At 36.2% G+C, this 18,150-nt stretch overlaps 1 protein-coding gene across 9 annotated transcripts in view; it reads right to left on the bottom strand.

The window, feature by feature from the left end:
- Nucleotides 1–18,150, bottom strand: part of LPP (LIM domain containing preferred translocation partner in lipoma) — a 618,933-nt gene that overhangs the window by 136,562 nt on the left and 464,221 nt on the right. For all 9 annotated transcript variants that reach the window (XM_054585111.1, XM_054585106.1, XM_054585114.1 and 6 more), the window contains one exon: nucleotides 17,606–17,732. In XM_054585111.1, coding sequence (XP_054441086.1) covers nucleotides 17,606–17,732 — 127 coding nt within the window. The remainder of the gene's footprint in view (nucleotides 1–17,605; nucleotides 17,733–18,150) is intronic.

Here is an 18,150-nt window from a genome sequence, read left to right as displayed (position 1 = left end):
CAGAGTTATTATCCTGGTTCAAATATTAATTATCTCTTTCTTTTTCATGATTTCCTAACTCAAACCGCCTGCCCCGCAATTTGAGTGACAAGGATTAGTGTCTGAAAGAGCCTCTACTCTCCACTCCCCTCTTTGATATTTACTGTTTAGCTGTTTTTGTTTTGTTTTTTCCCCCCGGCATGTGTTATGTTGGCAACACAAACTATTGTGTATATATCTATGTGTTTGTAAATGTTTATGTTGCTATTGCTGTTTATTTCCTTTGTTTAGAAGAAAAAATAATTTGTAAAACAAACACAAATGGAAAGGAAACAAAATTAGGCAGACCAGATTCCACAAACAATAGGAAGTGCACAGTTGCATTTGCTGTATTATTTCCATCCCCACCACCAGAGAAGCACTCCATAGCCCTTCTCCTGCTTAATTTTTTCTGTAGGTCATACCACCATCTGACATAGTATGTATTTTACTTTTTTATGCATTCTCTCTCCTACTAGAATGGAAGCCATTAAATAACAGAGGCTTTTCGTCTCCCTTTCTCATGGCTATTGTGCCAACGCCAATAACAGCACCTGTGCACAGTAGGTGTTCAATAAGCATTGAAGACAGGGACTACACTGCTTCCTGATATGGAGGATCTCTGGGGACTGATGGCATGTCACTATTAAACTTCTATTTTCTCATATCACTTAATATCGTCACCCATCCAAGACAGAAGCCCAGAAATGAGCCTCCACTCATCCCTTCTCCTCTTTCCTGAAATGTCACAACATGATTGCCTTGGTTTAGGCTCTAATAGGTCCCCTTAAAATAATGCAAGTGACACCCCAAATGACACTCAATCTCCCAAATCCTCTCCTCCAGCCCCGCCCCCAACTGTACCCAGACTGATCTTTAATCAATATCTATCAGATCATGCTCTTCCCTTGTCTAAATCCTTCATGGTTCTTTGGGGCCTTCTGAACAGATCTAGACTCTTCAGCAGGAAACCAAAAGCCCTTTTGAACTGACCACTGATTATCCTTTTAGTCTCATTTCCCCTTCTATACACTATTCTCTAGTCATATTGCACATTTTGCTATTCTCTCTTTGGTCTCTTTGTACCCACTGAAATGTTTGTCTGAAATGCCCTTAAATTCATGCTTTTCCTGGAAAATTCCATTAACATTAGGCTCCAACATCAGTTTTATTTGAAAATCTTTCCCCTCTTAGCCAACCATAGAAGCCATTCTAACTTCTTTCTTCTTCTACTACTTTTCACCTAACTCTGGTAGTACATTTGTCATATTGAAATTGAGTTATTTGTAAACACTGTCTCTATTTGGCAGACTAATGTTTAATGGTAATGCCTAGTGCGGTGCTTGGTACATAGTAGGCCTTCAATGACTATTGAATAAATAAGTGAAGGAATAAACAAATACCATACATTTTTAAATCTAGAGATCCTTATCCTTCTCATTTAAAACATGTTTACAGATAAAACTGGATTCTAAAACTATATCAACAAACACAAAATGTAGAGTTTTCCTAGTCTTACCTAAACAAATCTTGTGGCCTCTCTAGGGTATCTCTTGACTTCGCAAGTGACTGCATTGTTGAGGTCATTCCTTCCACAGGTGTCTTCTTATAGGATCTCCCAAAATAATCCACCTTGGGCCTAAAGTCTCAGTGAGAATGCTGCCATTAAAGACAAAGCTGGGATGGCCACCGGATGCGCATGCCTGACTTGCATTTCCTTGATCTGCCAGAGAAGAACCGGAAGCGATAGTATCCCCATGTGCCTGTGACCAGAGATGAAGAGCATAGGAGATTCCAGGAGAGTAGGATGTGGGGTAGACTGTTCCCAGGATTGCTTTAGAAGCACAAGAAAAGTTTTCTTTAAAATCAGGGTGTCACAACAGCTACCTTAAGACACCACACATCCAAAATCAAGAGTGGGAATGAAGTCAAAAGAGCAGTTAATCAGTGTCTGGCTTCCTGAACCACCTTAGTGAAATAAAATGTCAAAATTCACAGATACATTGACACTCCTGCTGATGGCCTAAAATAGCATCAACTTCCGACTTGGCGAGCCAATTGCTAGCTATTGCATTTAACTCTTCTGCCTGATGACATGTCAATAGGGTGACCTTATTTTCAAGATGAGTTCCCTTCTCCCACTCTCATTTCCACTTTGGCACTGAGACTGGACTTTGCTTTTCCCATGGCTCATTAGACTAGAAGATGCCACTGTGGATGGATTTATGAAAATTAAAAGTTAATATTTCTGTGTGTAAAAGCAGGCAGCACTGGATTGGGAAAAAGCATAGGGGAAAAAGTGATTTCTGGATATAGATATGCTAAAATCCCAAGAACCAGGTTTCGACTTCAAGAGGGAATAAGGATAGAGATGTATCTTAAGTGCTGTTAACAAAAGAGTGTTATATTCAGCACTTGTCTTGTATCATCTGGAGTAAGTGGCTCAGCTGGGCACCGTTACCCTTGTAGGGAAGCCAAGAGAATGTTCCTGCAGACATCTGGTATAATGCAAACAGAATGATGGATTTCTACCAGCTGCCTGGTCAGTGATGGGACCCTTCAATCGGAGACAATAAAATCATATTTAAAAAAAATACCTAAGAGAAGCAGAGGAGAAATAGATTGGGATTTGGCAGAAAACTCAGATGATGAGCACAGACTGTGGGTCCAGTTTTCTGCCAGGCCTACTTAGCTTACTTTCTGCAAGCTATAATCATGGGCACGGTACGTGCTGGGGTTAAAAGCCAGGCTTTGGGCTCAGATTGCACCTGAAATAATTGCTAGACCCTGAGGAAATTATTTGACTTTTCTTTGCTTAAATTCTTCATCTGTAAAAGAATAGTGCCTACTTCATGAGATTATAGTTAAGAAATCTGAGTAACACATAAAAACTTGTAATATATACTATGTGCTCCACATACATGAATCTAACCATTAGTGGAAATATTTAGGATCAAGTCAGACTAGAGAACCTCTACTGCAAGCAAAAGTCCTGGTGGAGTGTCACAGAGACCTAAGACCTCTTCTAGCTCTGTCTCTTCACTTGTGGAAGAGCAAATATAAGAAAGATGTGACCTTACAGTAAAGTAGGAGGTACAGACATATATACATATATATTTATGTATATACATATATATTTATATGTATATTATATAGTATATCTATAACATGTATATGTATATATGAGTGTAGATAAGAAATAAAAACCATGCAAGTTATGAATAAAATATTACAGTAATAAGAATTAGAATTAATTCTGACTTAAGTGAAGACTATGTTCTAGGGTAGGTTATAGTATTTCTCTGTTTGTACAAAATGCTTTTATTTCTTAAGTTACACTTGCAAGTGAAGTAGATTATACATCATCCGGATCCTGGACCCCAACAGGACAACATCTTTATTTTTCTTTATCATTCACATGAATAACCCAAATAAGTTAATTCAAGGAATCAGCAGTTCACCCCAGCCAGGGTTCTGCTGCATTGCTAACTCCCCACTTCTTACTGCCTGACAAATGGCATTGGAATCAGATGCAGCCCCAGCTAGTTCAGTCTCTGATTGGTGGTTTCTATAGAGGTCACAGGTACATTTCTGAATATTTTGGGCAACAATTGCTTGATGGGTCCCAAACTTTGCATTGGAATATTTTAATCAAGGCCAAAAAAATAAAAAATAAAAAAAAAAGAAAGACAATTTCAGCAGGCTGCAGACAAAGAAAAATTTAACTAGATTTTCTACTACCTACAATTTTCTGCCTAGTAGTAATGTGTTCTTTGTTCTGCTGAAAAACCCTCTGTGCTGCTGCTGATGAGGACACTGACAGTGGAGCTGTGTGGTGGATGGTTTTCTTTCATTTTTTTCTTCACTTTTCAGATGAGAAAGTAGGTTATGATTCATTCTGCACAATCTGAGTCAAAATTCATTTTTGTCTTTTTTCAATTAGTTCTCCTGCATTCCACATGAAAAAGCAAGAGTAGTTTGCTCAGCAAATGAGAACACTGTGGTATGTCTTTTTGTGCTGCTTTCTCACACACAATGACTGAAAAACATTTTTTTGTATTAGTTAATTATATTCCAATAACAAGAAAACATAAAAAAGTGTTAATTCAAATAGAGGCAAACACTAACATTAAAAATTCAGAGGCGTTGGTTATTACAAACTAATCATAAATGGCATAAACCAAACAAGATGCTGCTCTAGGAAGTGATACTAACCTATCTTAAATTTTTGATATATTATGGGTTAGAATACATTTTAACTTCTATTTATTTAAAATTGACCTTCACAATAAGCACATGTAATAAATAGGGAAGATAATGATATTTTCTAAGTAGGTGAAATAACAGAAACTCAGGAAGGTTAAGAGGTTATTATGTACGTGTCTGAAGTACAGGTAATAATAACCCAGAAAACCTATATTAAGACTTTTGTTTCATCTCTTAATTTATTCTTGGATAAACTGATTTCTCTGGTGAAATGCTCTCATCTTAAAACTGGTAAAAGAATCTTTTTAAATAATGCATAATATGTTCTAAAACACGTTGCAAATGACAACTGTCACTGATGTTGCACAAAGAAAATATGAGATTTACACTTGGAGTTCCTCACTCCGAGTTCAGTTCTTGTTTCACTATGCTGTGTAACAAAAGATTAATTATTCATTTTATGGTGATGCTGTATTATCTACGTTGAAGACCTTTGTAACATTAATGTTTTCCAATATTAGTATCACTACATATGCCAAATGCCATTAGCCAACAGTATTGACCCAGGTAAATCCTTAAGCAGTGATGCTAACGTACCCAAATGAGTACACAGTATTCCTTATATTCAGCAAACCTATTTTATTTTTATTAACTGACACTTGTATCTACTCTACATGCAGTGAACCTTTTCATAAACATTAAGAAATGAGAAACAGTATTGAGCAAAGTATAAAATGGTCTAGAAAATATAATTCTTGAGTTTCTTTTTCAATTTTTCTGTAGAACTCTGAAGCAAGTACTGTTGTAATTCTACATGGGACAGCTGTTTTCCTAACCACCTACATTTTAATGGTGTATAGAAGACAACATATAAAACATATTTGAGGTAAATAAATTAAGAGGCCAAAGGATCCAAGGAGATCATGAAGTCTAATCTCCTAAGATGAGAAAAGTGGCTAGCCTAACATGTCACAGCAAGTCCGTGGGACAGGGTCAGGCCCAGAATCTGGCCTCTGAATGAATGCTCGATGCCGGGCTCCTTCCACTGCCACCTTGTCTCTTGCGATAACAGGACAACTCTGGGTGTATATAATGTTTATTTCAATGGGTAGCTTTGAAGACATCATTTCACTACAGTGTTCATCAATTTGTTGAATTATATCCACATTCTTCAATATTTTGAATGTTAGAGGATTCATGGATGAGTTTTTTTTTTTTTAATTTAAATGATATTTAGTTTAATGTCTTTTAGGGAAAAAAGCAACAAGTACTTCAACCTATAAAATCAAATTAGGGATATCATTGCATGGATGAAGATAAAGTAGGTTAAAAATTAATTGACTCAAACAAAAATGTTAGGCAAATTATAGCACAGATAGTTTCCACATAGGGTAAAATTACAAAGGTGCTCTCCAATGACCAGAGAATGAGAAGTTCTTATACAAGAACATTTCTTAATGAGCCTTTAACTTTGCCATGATCCTAAAGCTGAATGGATGGGGGGTGGTGGTGGGGGGTGGGCGGGGAGAAAGAGAGAGGCAGTGGAAGTTAATAAATGTTTTCCATTACCTCCTTCCTACTGTACCACCTTTGCCTCCTTCTACAAGTCGCTCTTGCACAGTGTTTCTGTTCTTTCTTGTTGAATTTTGACAAGTGATGCTCCCTTCCAGATAGGAGTGGAGCCGAGTCTAGGGCTCATATACAGAAGGCTTGATGGAGAATCAAATGAGGACAGAGGTCAGAGCTGTGCAGTGCTGTCATGAATCTGGGAAAATTTAGCACAACATGACTGACATCAGAGCCACACTTAGGAAGAGGATCAGGATAAGGTCATTAGCTTGGACCCGCTTTTGGGACTTTCCAGTGTATTGGCATCGTATATATTAAACTTATTTTTGTTTAAGAGCACTCAACTGCCTTTCCTGAAAATTCAAACCATAGATTGTTCATTGCCATCTGGTCTCTACTCTCCAGCAATGGTGCCCCTTCATGTGGACTCCTCTGGCATTTTATGTCTACAGGTGAGTTGGTAATAGTGGCAAAAGCCCCTGAACCTGGATGAAAAAATATGTTTTTTCCAATGCCAGTCATGAAATCTATTTTTCCATTAAAACTCTTGGTTCTAGGGAATTTAACAAATGCTTTCTCTCTTAGGCCATGATGTTAGCTAATTTCTATTATCTCCCATAGTGTACATTACAATGATTGGTGTATAGTAGGCACTCAATAAATATTTGTAGACAAATGAACCCATTCAATTAAAAATACAGCAGATGCCTACCAAGTAGAACTCCACAGATGTTCAAACAATGGTTTTGCTGACAGTCAATTAACTATGCCTTCTGACAATTCTAATGTCACTTCAAAGTCTGAAAGGAGATGATTAGTTGAGTGTTTTAGAGAAAGGTATGGGGAAAGTGCTGCTGGGGGTGAAAAGAGTGGTTTGGAGGGGAAAGGGAGTTGAGGTCACAGTTATCTGGACTTGTATGTTTAAGATCAGAAAATGCATAATTAGCACTTGTAGGTTCAGGTCTCAGTTCTCACTGCATCTCAGTACACAACCATAGATAATCTTTGAACTGAGACTTTCACTTGACATACACTATGTGTACCCCTACCCGCCTCTTTTTCTTCCAGAATGTTAAATTTGATTTCACATTTGTTAGGCAAAGCAATTTTGATTATAAAGTATGGGTCTCTTTTCTACTTTTCCTTTTACCTTTTGATAAAGAGACTGGTGATCCCAATGTAACTGAATGAATGGGTGTCTGCTGTCTGTATTAAGACAGTATGAAACATCTATCCTGGGTGGAGTTTCACATCCTTGCAGGAGCCTAGTGATCTTTCAGAACTGGTTGCTATGGAAAACACATTTAATCAGGGAGAAAAGATGTTCCTTTCAATGTGATTCTCTGCCCATCTGACCCAATTATATTAGACCAGGAGAAAATTAAGGAGGTAAGAGGTTGTACTGGGAACAGATGACTACAAAGGAAATCCAGAGTGGGGAAAAAATGGGATCTAGAACTTTAAAAAGAAAACCTTAATTATGTAACTTATCCATTGACTGATTTTAAGTCTTAATTTTTATAGTAAACACATGCAAAAGAGATCAAGTCCAAAGGTGTCAATCTAATTTTGACTGAAGTTCAAGGAATGTATCAAGCATGTTTTTACTCTATACACTTTCCAACACCTTTTAGTGATTAAACAAAAGAATGAGAAAGTTTGACTTATAATTCATGGCTCTGTCACTAACTAGTTTGTGAACCTAGAAATCTCACTCATTTTCATATCTCTAAAAGTGAGGGGATTTTCCTAGATAGTCTCTCAGATTTTCTCCAAATCTTAACACTTTATGACTCCATGAAATGCTACATAAATATGTTAAGTCAACGAAATATTTTCCCTCTGTAGTTTACTATATACCAGGTCCTTACACAGAGATGATGAGATGTCTGCTCATAATTTCACTTATAGGTTCATTAATTAACTAAACAAATATTAAACCTCTCCTATAAGCCAGGCATTGTTCTAGGGCCAAAGACATAACGGTGAAGTAAACAAAATTATTGTCATCAATCAGACTTACATTCTAGTGGGAAAAACCTGGAATAATTGTTACAAGTTAGTAATTTAATAAAAATAAGAAGAAAAGATATTGGGAATCTCTTCAGTTATTTTGTATTTGAAAATCAAAGAACTCAGGACAGTATGTACAAGTAGGTCCTAAGAAGCTATTGATCTTTACCCATTTGAATATGGTGTATCCAGGTTTGGGTTCACAAAAATAGCTGCCTTCACTTACTTTCTCACCTTTGTGACCTTGAATAAGCCATTTGGACTTCAGTTTCCTGAAAATGAAAGCTTGTTCTACATAGTTTCTATGATTAAATCTTCTTTATGGTTTTATAAATCTAGGTTTCCAGATCAATGTTTAAAAACACACTATATAGCCAAATTAATTAAAAATTAACATGTGCTAAGGTAGAACACATTAAAATGCTTAAGATTATTTATTTAATGCTGTAAACATATATTTCCTTGAGCACACACTTTACCAGAAATCACTACCACAAAAGGAAATATATCTAATATGTCTCATTAACTAGAAAACATTCTATTCCCATGACCCACAGATACCTTAAACAAAGTGCTTGAGATAGACAAAACCAAGAAATCCATTTTTTCCCAAATCAATACAGTCTTTTTTTATAAACCACTCCTTCCTAATTTTTCTTCTAGTGTGGTTTTGGGGTTTTTAATTAATTAGGTCATTTTTCTCGGGAAACAAAAAGATTTTTAAGGCCTCAGGTTCCGTCTGTGCTAGAGGAAGCTGCCCACTTGGAGTCATTTCCCAGTTTGTAACTGACAGGAACACTCTGCAAACTATTTTCTTGACACAAAAGGATAGCAATAATAATAATAATAATAATAATAATAAAATTTAAAAAAATTAGCTAGCACCTCTCAGTTGAGACCCTTCAAGCACTTTCTAAGCAATCACATCATTCCCAGAGCTGATAAAAAAGCTTCAGCACAGACATGTTGACTGATCTTATAGTCCATGACCAATCCAGTAAGATGTTGCTAAGAGAATGTGATGGGGTGGAAAGAGAACAGGATCTAGAGTCAGTAGACCTGATCCCCAGGGCAATTCTACTCATTAGGGGATCCATGTCTTGTTGGGGAGGTGGTGGCCTTGGAGAGTGGGGAGTCTCTTAATCACTTGGACTCTCTTTGTCTTCATATATCAAATGGAAATAAACATACTGTGAATCTTGTAGGGTTGCTGTCTAGCCCAAATGATATAACAAGTATAAAAGCATTATATAAATGTTAATTATAATCATGTAACAACAATGATAATCTTGGACTAGAACTGGAAATTAGATGCTAGAGGCAGATTCCCAGGCAAGTTTAGTTGCCTAAGTCACTGAATATCAACAACTGGGTAGTACTTCCAAAACTGAATCTCATCGTCCATGGGAAGATTGGGTAATAGTCTTCCTCATCAAGGGGTCATTGGACTTTGGCCTAGGCTCTTTCAAGAACTGGCTCCTGTCTGTGCAAAAAAGTTAATTCCTTATACTGAATGAGAATTTCCCACTTTCCCTTCATTTGCCTTTGGTCCTAACTTTGGGAGCACAGTCCATTCCTTTTCCACATGGCCATTCTCCAAAGGCGAGTGGGATTCCAGGTTTCCTTGTCTCCATACCTTCAACTGTACCTCAAATAGTGGTTTTCAGGTTCCTTAAGCATCTTAGTCTAAGTCTCTGGACATGCTCACTTACTGATAGGTCTTACTAATATAGAAATTAATTATCATCCCTGTTGTTTGGGGCACTCTGCTTCTTATTCATAGACATTTGTTGGATTTCTGTTTTGCTCTCAATTGAGGAGATACATAGTACCAAATATAGTGAGTTGGTTTTATCAGTGAAGTAATCCCAGCACATGCCCATCCATGCCTTCCTTCTTTTGAGGCTTACCACATGCCAGGTTCCTGTGGCTTCATATCTTCCACTTCTGTCCAATTGTCCTTTGAGGTAATAAAGCCTAATTTCCCCTAGAACAATCTTCTGGATATATGCAAGTTTTCTCAATATACCTCACTAACAATACTCAGAGACAAATAAAAAAAATATTCTTAGATAAATGCCAAGTTCTGTGAAGAGAATTTATCTAGTGCTTCCTGAAGGTATAAGAATTCTTCAAATAGCTCACTAAACAATTTTAGGACTCACACACTTCAGTTTTCTTTTTAAAAAAGGAATAAGACAACACATTGTAAACAATGCCAAGATAATTACAGCTTTATGCTTAAAAATAAGCTGGTAGATATTTTCAGTCCATCCTCACTATGGACTCCCTAGATATATCACACTATCCATTCCCAGAGACACTGTATTGCAATAGTGCTGTCTTCAGTCTTAGGATCTGAACAATGAGAACACCATTATTTTGGAGAGGCATGTGGACAGAGAGAATCTCTCACATACAAACATGTTTTCTCTTTCAAAATGTAGGAAGGCATAAGATTTAAAGGCTCTAGTCTAGGTGTATCAATCAACATGGAAAAATCTTGGGGAAATGTACAGAGAAGGGTCAAGAATATCTACGTAACAAACTCACTTTAGTTTACATTTCCCCTTCAAAACTGTCTAAGACAATATAAACTTCAATGGTGACAACTAGCCCTGTCAGCTCCCCAATTTTCTAGCAATGATACCTTTGTCCCCCTTTCATTTTGATAGCCAATTTAAAAATTCTCTCTCCTATTTTATGTTCTGAAATTTACCCTAACTTATAATAATTTATAGTTCATCATCCCTTCTTTCTGTGATTTATCCCTGGAACTAAGAGTACTCTCTGGTATTAACATGCTTTTCTAGTTGTTCAGAGGAACAGGCTGCTCCAGGATGCAAGCACTTGGAACCAACAGCAAGCAGTCTTGCTGCAAATGATTCGACCTAAAGACTGGCTGCCTGGTTCATTGAATTAGATGAGAATTTTTCTCCTACCTCCACCCTTCTTTTATATTTGCTTTCTTCCTCTTACAGGGTAGTGCTTCAAGGACTCCGCTGCCAATGGGAAACTGCCACAGCCAAAACTTAGCAAAAGTAAATGGGAAATGTTCACAGCACGAGAGACTTTATCTTCCCTTCAAAAATATGGGACCTCCGCAAGTGCTGTATTAGGGTTCATTCTTTGTGGCACTTACTTAATACTGTAATGGAAGTCAAAATTTTTGATGAAGATGGAAGAGGGAGACCATGGAAACACTGAAACTAGTACCTTTTTAGAAGAAGTTATTTAAAAAAAAAACACCCAGCCAAGACTGAGTTAAAGGTTTCTGCTTGTAATGTTTTTCAAGACCTGACTGAGAAAACAGTGATTTGCCTTCTCCCAAGGTCAACAGTGGGGCTACAGCTGGCTGACATGGTTGACAGGAGGCTATTAGGTGTGTTATCTTCCTAAAGTACATATCTGGGCCATGGTTAAAAGCCCGTGCCTAGCATCACATCAGTTAATTCAGGAATTATAAATAGTTAAACTATAAAGTCAGTGACATTGAAGTCCAGGCCACAAAACGTACAGCCGTGGGAACTGGTGGTCTCTCACCTAAAAATTATGACTTCAAGGGGGAAAGAATGACACGAGGGAGGGATGGCCAGCTCCTGACCAGCTGCAAGAAAAACACACGCCTTCTGTGACAGTCAAACATCAGAGTGGGCTTGAGGTGTAAAAAAAAAAAAAAAAAAAGTAAGTTCAAATCCTAAAAAGAATCTTCTATATGCCCATGACAGCTCACTGAGCCTCTCTGAGTCTCTGTTAACTCATGTGAAAAATCAAGGCTTTGCCACCAGGTCTGTCAGTCAGACCATGGTTGTGAATAGGCCTTTTTAAGCTTGTAGAGCTTTAGGTAAGTATCAGCTTTTGTCATCACCACCATACTAGTTGTCATCTCACCAACAATAGCAAGGTTATGTGGCCAGCAGAGAATAAAAGGAAAAAAAATACACAGGAAAGGGACATTTCAAAGATCCACTGAAGTCATTAAAACAGGTTTAGAAAGTACAGGAATATGTCTTTCTCTACTTCTACCACCCAAGAAAGGAGTCTAAGATGATTCATTTGCAATGGACTTCAATACATTTTTGGGAAAAATAGGGTATCCCATGAAGCTGTGTACTAATGGCATCTCTAGCTGTTTTAATGTGAAGTTTATTCTGCCCTTCCCAATCTCTCATCTCTCATCTATCTAGACTGCTTCAAAGTTGTTTCAGATATCATGACATTTTACCCTAAAACCTTGAACATATTTCTTCTAAAATGGATATTATTGTCCTATGTAATAACAATGTCATTACCATAGTCAAGAAATTAACATGGATGTACAATATTATTTAACATATAGTTCATATTCAAATTTATCTGACTTGACCCAAATACTTTGTAGTTTTTTTGTTTTTTTTTATAAATCCAGAATCCAATCAAAACTCATGGCTTGGATTTGAATGGCATGTTACTTTAATTTCCTTTAATCTAGCACAGCCTCTTCTAGCATTGACTTTTTTCAAGAATTTGGGACAACTGTCTTGTAGAATGTTATATCATCTGTATTTGTCTATTTCCTAATGGGTTCAAGTTTAATATTTTAGCAAGACTATTACATAGGTATGCTGTGAACTTCCTACTATATCACATCAACCAGCACATTTCAATTTGTCCCATTGTCGGTGATGTAAACTTCATTATTTGAATTAAGAAAGTTCCCTCCAGACCTCTATTTGATAAAGGTACCTTTTTTGTACTTATAATTATCAGTGAGGCGATCTTTTGATATCCCTCCTTTTACTTTTTTTGGTTTGTTTTTATTTATTTTTTTAAGTCATGTTTATTCTATTACAGTTGTCTCAATTTTATACTTTTAAGCATGGCATAATAACAGTTCTTTAATTATAAAGAAAAACTGTTAAAAGTTATGAGAATCTCCATAAAGAAAACAAACAATCAAACAAAAAACAAAAACAAAAATATATTCATGAATCATTTCACTTAAAAAAAAGGGGACTTCATGGAAACAAAGCAATATGACTACAAGGGAAACTCTTCCATTTACACCATTCATTTATATTGCAGTCCCTTTCTCTCCCAGGTGCAGCCTGTAATTTAGCAGATTTTGACAAGCAAGCACTTAATGACTTTCAGCAAATCAGCTATAGTGTCAATGAAAACTTCAGCGTTAAACAGGTAAAGTAATGTAAAAAGAGAGTAGGTGAAGGGGTTCGGTGGAGCTAGAGATGATAATGCAAGAGCCTGAGTTCTTTTAGGGTGGTTCTTGGCAATGTTATTTCCAGGCCAGAAAGGAACTAAGGTAAAACTCTGATAGAGGGCAAAAGAAAACTCTTATCCATCTCTCTTGGGTCAGGCCCTCCTACATAGACACTGATATGTATCCCTCTGTCCCTCATCTCTGGGCAGACTTATGGGCTCCGCTGTACTCTCACATAGGCCTCAGGCAGACCCAGCAGCAGTGCTGGTAACGTGCACTGACATCCCTGCCTCTCTCCTGACCTCCCCAGGAACTCATGGACCCTGTGAGGGCAGAGCCTCTGCACCTTCGTGTCCCTAACACCCAGCACGGCGGCAGGGACAATGTTCTCAGGATGTGTTTAATGTTTAGAGTGGAGCAATAAATGACAGTTCTTTTAGAGGTAGAGCTGACATTCAAACCAAGACATTCTGGCTTCGGAACCCACATTCTTAACCGCTATTGATGGAACAGTTTCCATAGCATTTGATCTCAATGTGCAAAGGCTCGTTATGTGAGATAAAGCCTCTAGCATTTAGTCAGGCATTAAAAGTCCTCTCCACAGTAAGGAAGTTCCTCAGAAAATAAAAAAAAGAAAAGAAAACCAAACCAAAAAATTACTGTATGATGTAGCAATTTCACTTCTGGGTGGATGTATAACTGAAAAAATCCAAAACACAAATTCAAAATGGTATATGCACCCCTATGTTCACTGCAGTGTTATTTACAATAACCAAGATATGAAAGTAACCCAAGTGCCTATCAATAGACAAGTGGATAAAGAAGACATGGTACATATATACAATGCAATATTACTCAGCTATAAAAAACTATGAAACCTTACCATTTGCAATAGCATGGGTAAGTCTAGAGGGTTTTATCCTAAGTGAAATAAGTCAGACAGAGAAAGACAAATGCCATATAATTTCACTTACATGTGGAATCTAAAGACCAAAATAAACAAACAAAACAGTTCTAGAGTCATAGATATAGAGAACAAACTGAGGATTGTCAGGTGAGGGTTGTGGGGGGCGGGGGTGGGTAAAAATGGTTAAGGGATTAGAAGTACAAATTGGTAGTTACAAAATAGTCATGGGGATGTAAAGTACAGTATAGGGAACATAGTCAATAATATTGTAATAACTATATATGGTGCCAGGTGGGTATTACAATTATAGGGGGTAATCACTTTGTAAATTATATAATTGTCTAACCACTATGCTATACACTTCTAACTAATATAAAATAACACTGAATGTCAGCTGTAATTAAAAATAAAATAAAAAAACAACAATTGCTCCCAACTTACTTCGCCAGTCTTATTTCCCAGTATTTGTTTCTTCCAACATAGGTGAATGTCTCTAATGGTTTTATTCCCTGTAGGTTAAAAAATCCCTCTCATCAGAAATGACATCATTTCTGTAATGTTCTCCTACTTTAAGATTAGCATTATTTTAAAGACTTGGCTTAAAGGCTAACTATTCCATAAACTTTCCCATTCTTGCTTCAGGATGTCTGTTCTCCTTTTCCCAACTTCTCAAAGAATGTCTGGGCGAACTTTAAGTCACTTGTCACTTTCTGTCTTGAGTGATGATTAAACACCATAACATTGTACACATCCCCTATTGGACTATAAGCATCTTTAGAGTTAAGACCCATGTTTGCCTGTCTTCATATATCTCCATGACCTAGAAGAGTAACCTGCAGGCAATAGGTACTTAGTGTTTGTTTCCCAAATACAATACATTTTCCTTGAATAATTCTGGCCTCAACCCATATTTTGTTCATTCTATCTACTTAGAAAAGAATGCCCTTCTGTTATTTCTCATCTCTTCAAAACTTATCTTCTGCATAACACCTTTCTAAATACCCATCCAAACCTTTGGAGGTGCTGAGTATGTTTATAACGGGTTGTGGTGGTGGCAATAGGAGTACATACATATGTCCGAACCCACCAAATTGTATACATTATGTGCAGTTTTTCTGTACACCTTAAAAAGCTGCAGAAAAATCTTTTAGAAGAAAAAAAATGTGTAGACCTGGAGCCTTGATTCTAATCTAGTTCTGAAATTCATTAACTATTAATATGGGCAGATTATTTAACTTTTCTGTGCCTCAGTTTCCTAATCTAGAAATAATAATAGCATTTACTCCAAAGGGCTATAGTTTTTATACAATAAGGATTAAATAATTATAATAAAAGTATAAAATAGTGATTATACTTTTATACAAAAGTATAAAAGTATAGTTTTTATACAATAAGGATTAAATAATTATAATAAAAGTATAAAATAGTGGTGTCATATTGCAAGTACTCAATAAAAGTTAATCATTATTCCACATTTTTCTCATGGTTTGTAAGCATCATTTGGCAATGATTATTTATTGATTGAAGATACATGTTCTATTTTTGATAGAACTTAACATTAAATCAAGTATAATACTTTAATTAATTTTAAGGGGCATATCCTGTTTTCCTAAAGTATGGGATAACTATGATTACTGAGAATATGGTATATGCCAACAACTTGGTTAAGTGCTTTCTTGGAATATTTCATTCAATACTCACAATGACAGTATAAGATAGCTGCTATTTCCATATTATAGATAAAGCAAAACAAAAACAAATATTTAGAGAGAGTAAGCAATTTGTTAAACTTGACTAAGCTAGTAAGTAGTAAAGTAAAACAGTTCTTAAAGGCAAATATAATGGCTAATTTATGTATGTTTCCTAAAGTGTTTAATATACCTATGTTCATTAACACAATTTTCTTTATTGCTTCGTATTTTTTGTTATGATATTCAAAGCATATATTTTTGGTATGTTTACTTTTCATTTTTAATATACCTAGATACAAAAAATATATTTTTAACTTTTAACACGCTTTTCAAAAAAGTTTATCTTTGACTCTAATATAAACCCTTTTCTCACATCAGTGACAAGAACATAATATACTTATAATGTATTTTAATATAACTAAAGACTTTATTTTTTTTTTTACTGTTCTCTATGCCTTTGTGCTAATCTCTATCAACTTACGTTTAGCTTTTAGCTCTGTTATATTTCTTTGGGTTGATGCTGTTTCCATATGATCTTAATAGTGTTGAAAGAAATGCTAGAAAACATTTGCTCTACACCTTTGATTTATCCAAGTGAGAAATGGGGCTCAAGCAGATGGTGAACATGGCAACACTGCTGAGTCAGCAAGGGAAAGAGGGGGGACAAAACCAGAATTCTTTATTCTCACTATTATGCTCTTTTGGCTAAGCTATGCTGCCTCCTGAATACAAGTAAATGCCATAATTTTCACACCATAACCCATTCCACCTACAACGTGGCTTTTTATCAGTGCTTTCAGTTTATCTTTTAATACAAATTCCCAAATAAGAAGCAAGTGGGAAGACATGCAAATAGGAAATACTTGAAGAAGTAAAAGCCCTGTGCAATTTCCCACCTCTGTACCTTTCTACCCCAATGCTCCCCAAATACAGTATCTTTTTTCTACATGTCCTTAAAGCAGTGCTACTCAAAATGAGGTCAACAGATGGGTGTCTGACTAAGAGATGTTTATTACCCTATGATGAGACAAGCACAGAGAGTGAGTATTTTGAAAATATTACAGCAATTTAATAGAGCAATTTATCCTTGTTAAATCTAATAATGATAAAACTTAGTCTTCCACTTTGTATTTTTATATTTCATTTTCTTAGTAACTGATTTTAATTTTACTCTATAAAAATAGTAATCTCCAACAGATTGGGGAGGAATCTTTCATAACAACCAAAAAAAAAAAAAAAAAACCCAAAGAAACAAACAAACATAAAACAGACTTGAGAGGCACTGCTTTGAGGATCCAGATTCAAGAGCCAACAATTTTTCCATACAGCATTCCTGATGTTCCTGATGAATAGAGCTTTTAAATTTTATAACATTTGACTTAAGCAAGCCTCTCTTATAACTTTCTATCTAGATTAGTAATTATTTGTATTTTTATCTCTTCTGAATAATTACAACCTCCCAGAGGACAAGTTATGTATTCATAACACCTCCTAATTGGCATATAATTCCTAAATTCACATTATACTAATGGACTGGATGGATTAATTGTTCACAGGTTTGGAGAGGGAAGAAGTTAAAAAATATACAGGGAGCATGTCTTCTTGAACTCGGATAGGGATAAAATGGAGAATACTGATTTTAGACACTACCCAATTCTACATCTTGTATATTACTATTGAGACCTAAACACACACAAAAGCCCTATTTCTGCCTAACAGGAAGCTAATAAAGTGTCAAAAAATTAAGTTTTAAATCAAGCTTGTGTCTCATGAAATTTTGCAGTTCCTCTGAGATTTTAGTCCAAGCCAAACATCACACTTATGGCAGACTCTCAAAAAGCAATTTCCAGAACACTCAGTCGTGTGCACATGAATTACTAACCCCAATAAACCCATACTCAAATCCTTTATTGTTGGAGCTGATAATAATCCCACTTACTAATTAAGAAAAGTATTGCTAGAACAGGGTATTTACTTCAGAAGTTAGCTCTAGGATCCACTCACCAAAGTATTCATCAGCAGGTGGATTTTCCATGTCATACAGCATCTTCTTGGTCAGATGCTCCAGCTCATCTTCTGGGCGGAATGAGGGGGGAGCAGCCGGAGGCCCCTTTGACCCTGTTTGTCCACCCTGTAAAGCAGAAAACACATAGTCCTTTAAATGCAATCTAGACATCAACCAAGACAATCAGGCAGTGTTTACATCGTAGAGGAAAAAGCACTGGATATGATTATTAGGAGTCCTGAGTTTTAGAAATAGTTTTACCAGTTATTCAGTGTCTGAGCATGGACACACACTTGTCTTTTCTATAAGAGTCATCTATCAGGCTTTAGAAATCCATGTTTACAACAGTACGCCTCAACTTCATTCAATAATCGCTAGAAGTCACTATGTACTAGTTGAATATTTATTAAAAAGATGAATAAATTGAGCCTCCCTCTTAAGGAACTTGTAGTGAAAGGAGAGATAAGGCACATCAATAATTAAGGGTAAAGCAACTGCAGAAAGTACACAATCAGGGTACAGAGGTGACCTCTTCTATAGCCTG

This window comes from Pteronotus mesoamericanus, unplaced genomic scaffold (assembly GCF_021234165.1).
Source record: "Pteronotus mesoamericanus isolate MK-2021 breed Mesoamerican mustached bat unplaced genomic scaffold, CSHL_Meso_final contig_82, whole genome shotgun sequence".
In the NCBI taxonomy this organism is placed as follows: domain Eukaryota; kingdom Metazoa; phylum Chordata; class Mammalia; order Chiroptera; family Mormoopidae; genus Pteronotus; species Pteronotus mesoamericanus.
The sequence above is the reverse complement of the archived record's forward strand: the minus strand, read 5'-3'. Positions and strand labels throughout refer to the sequence as shown.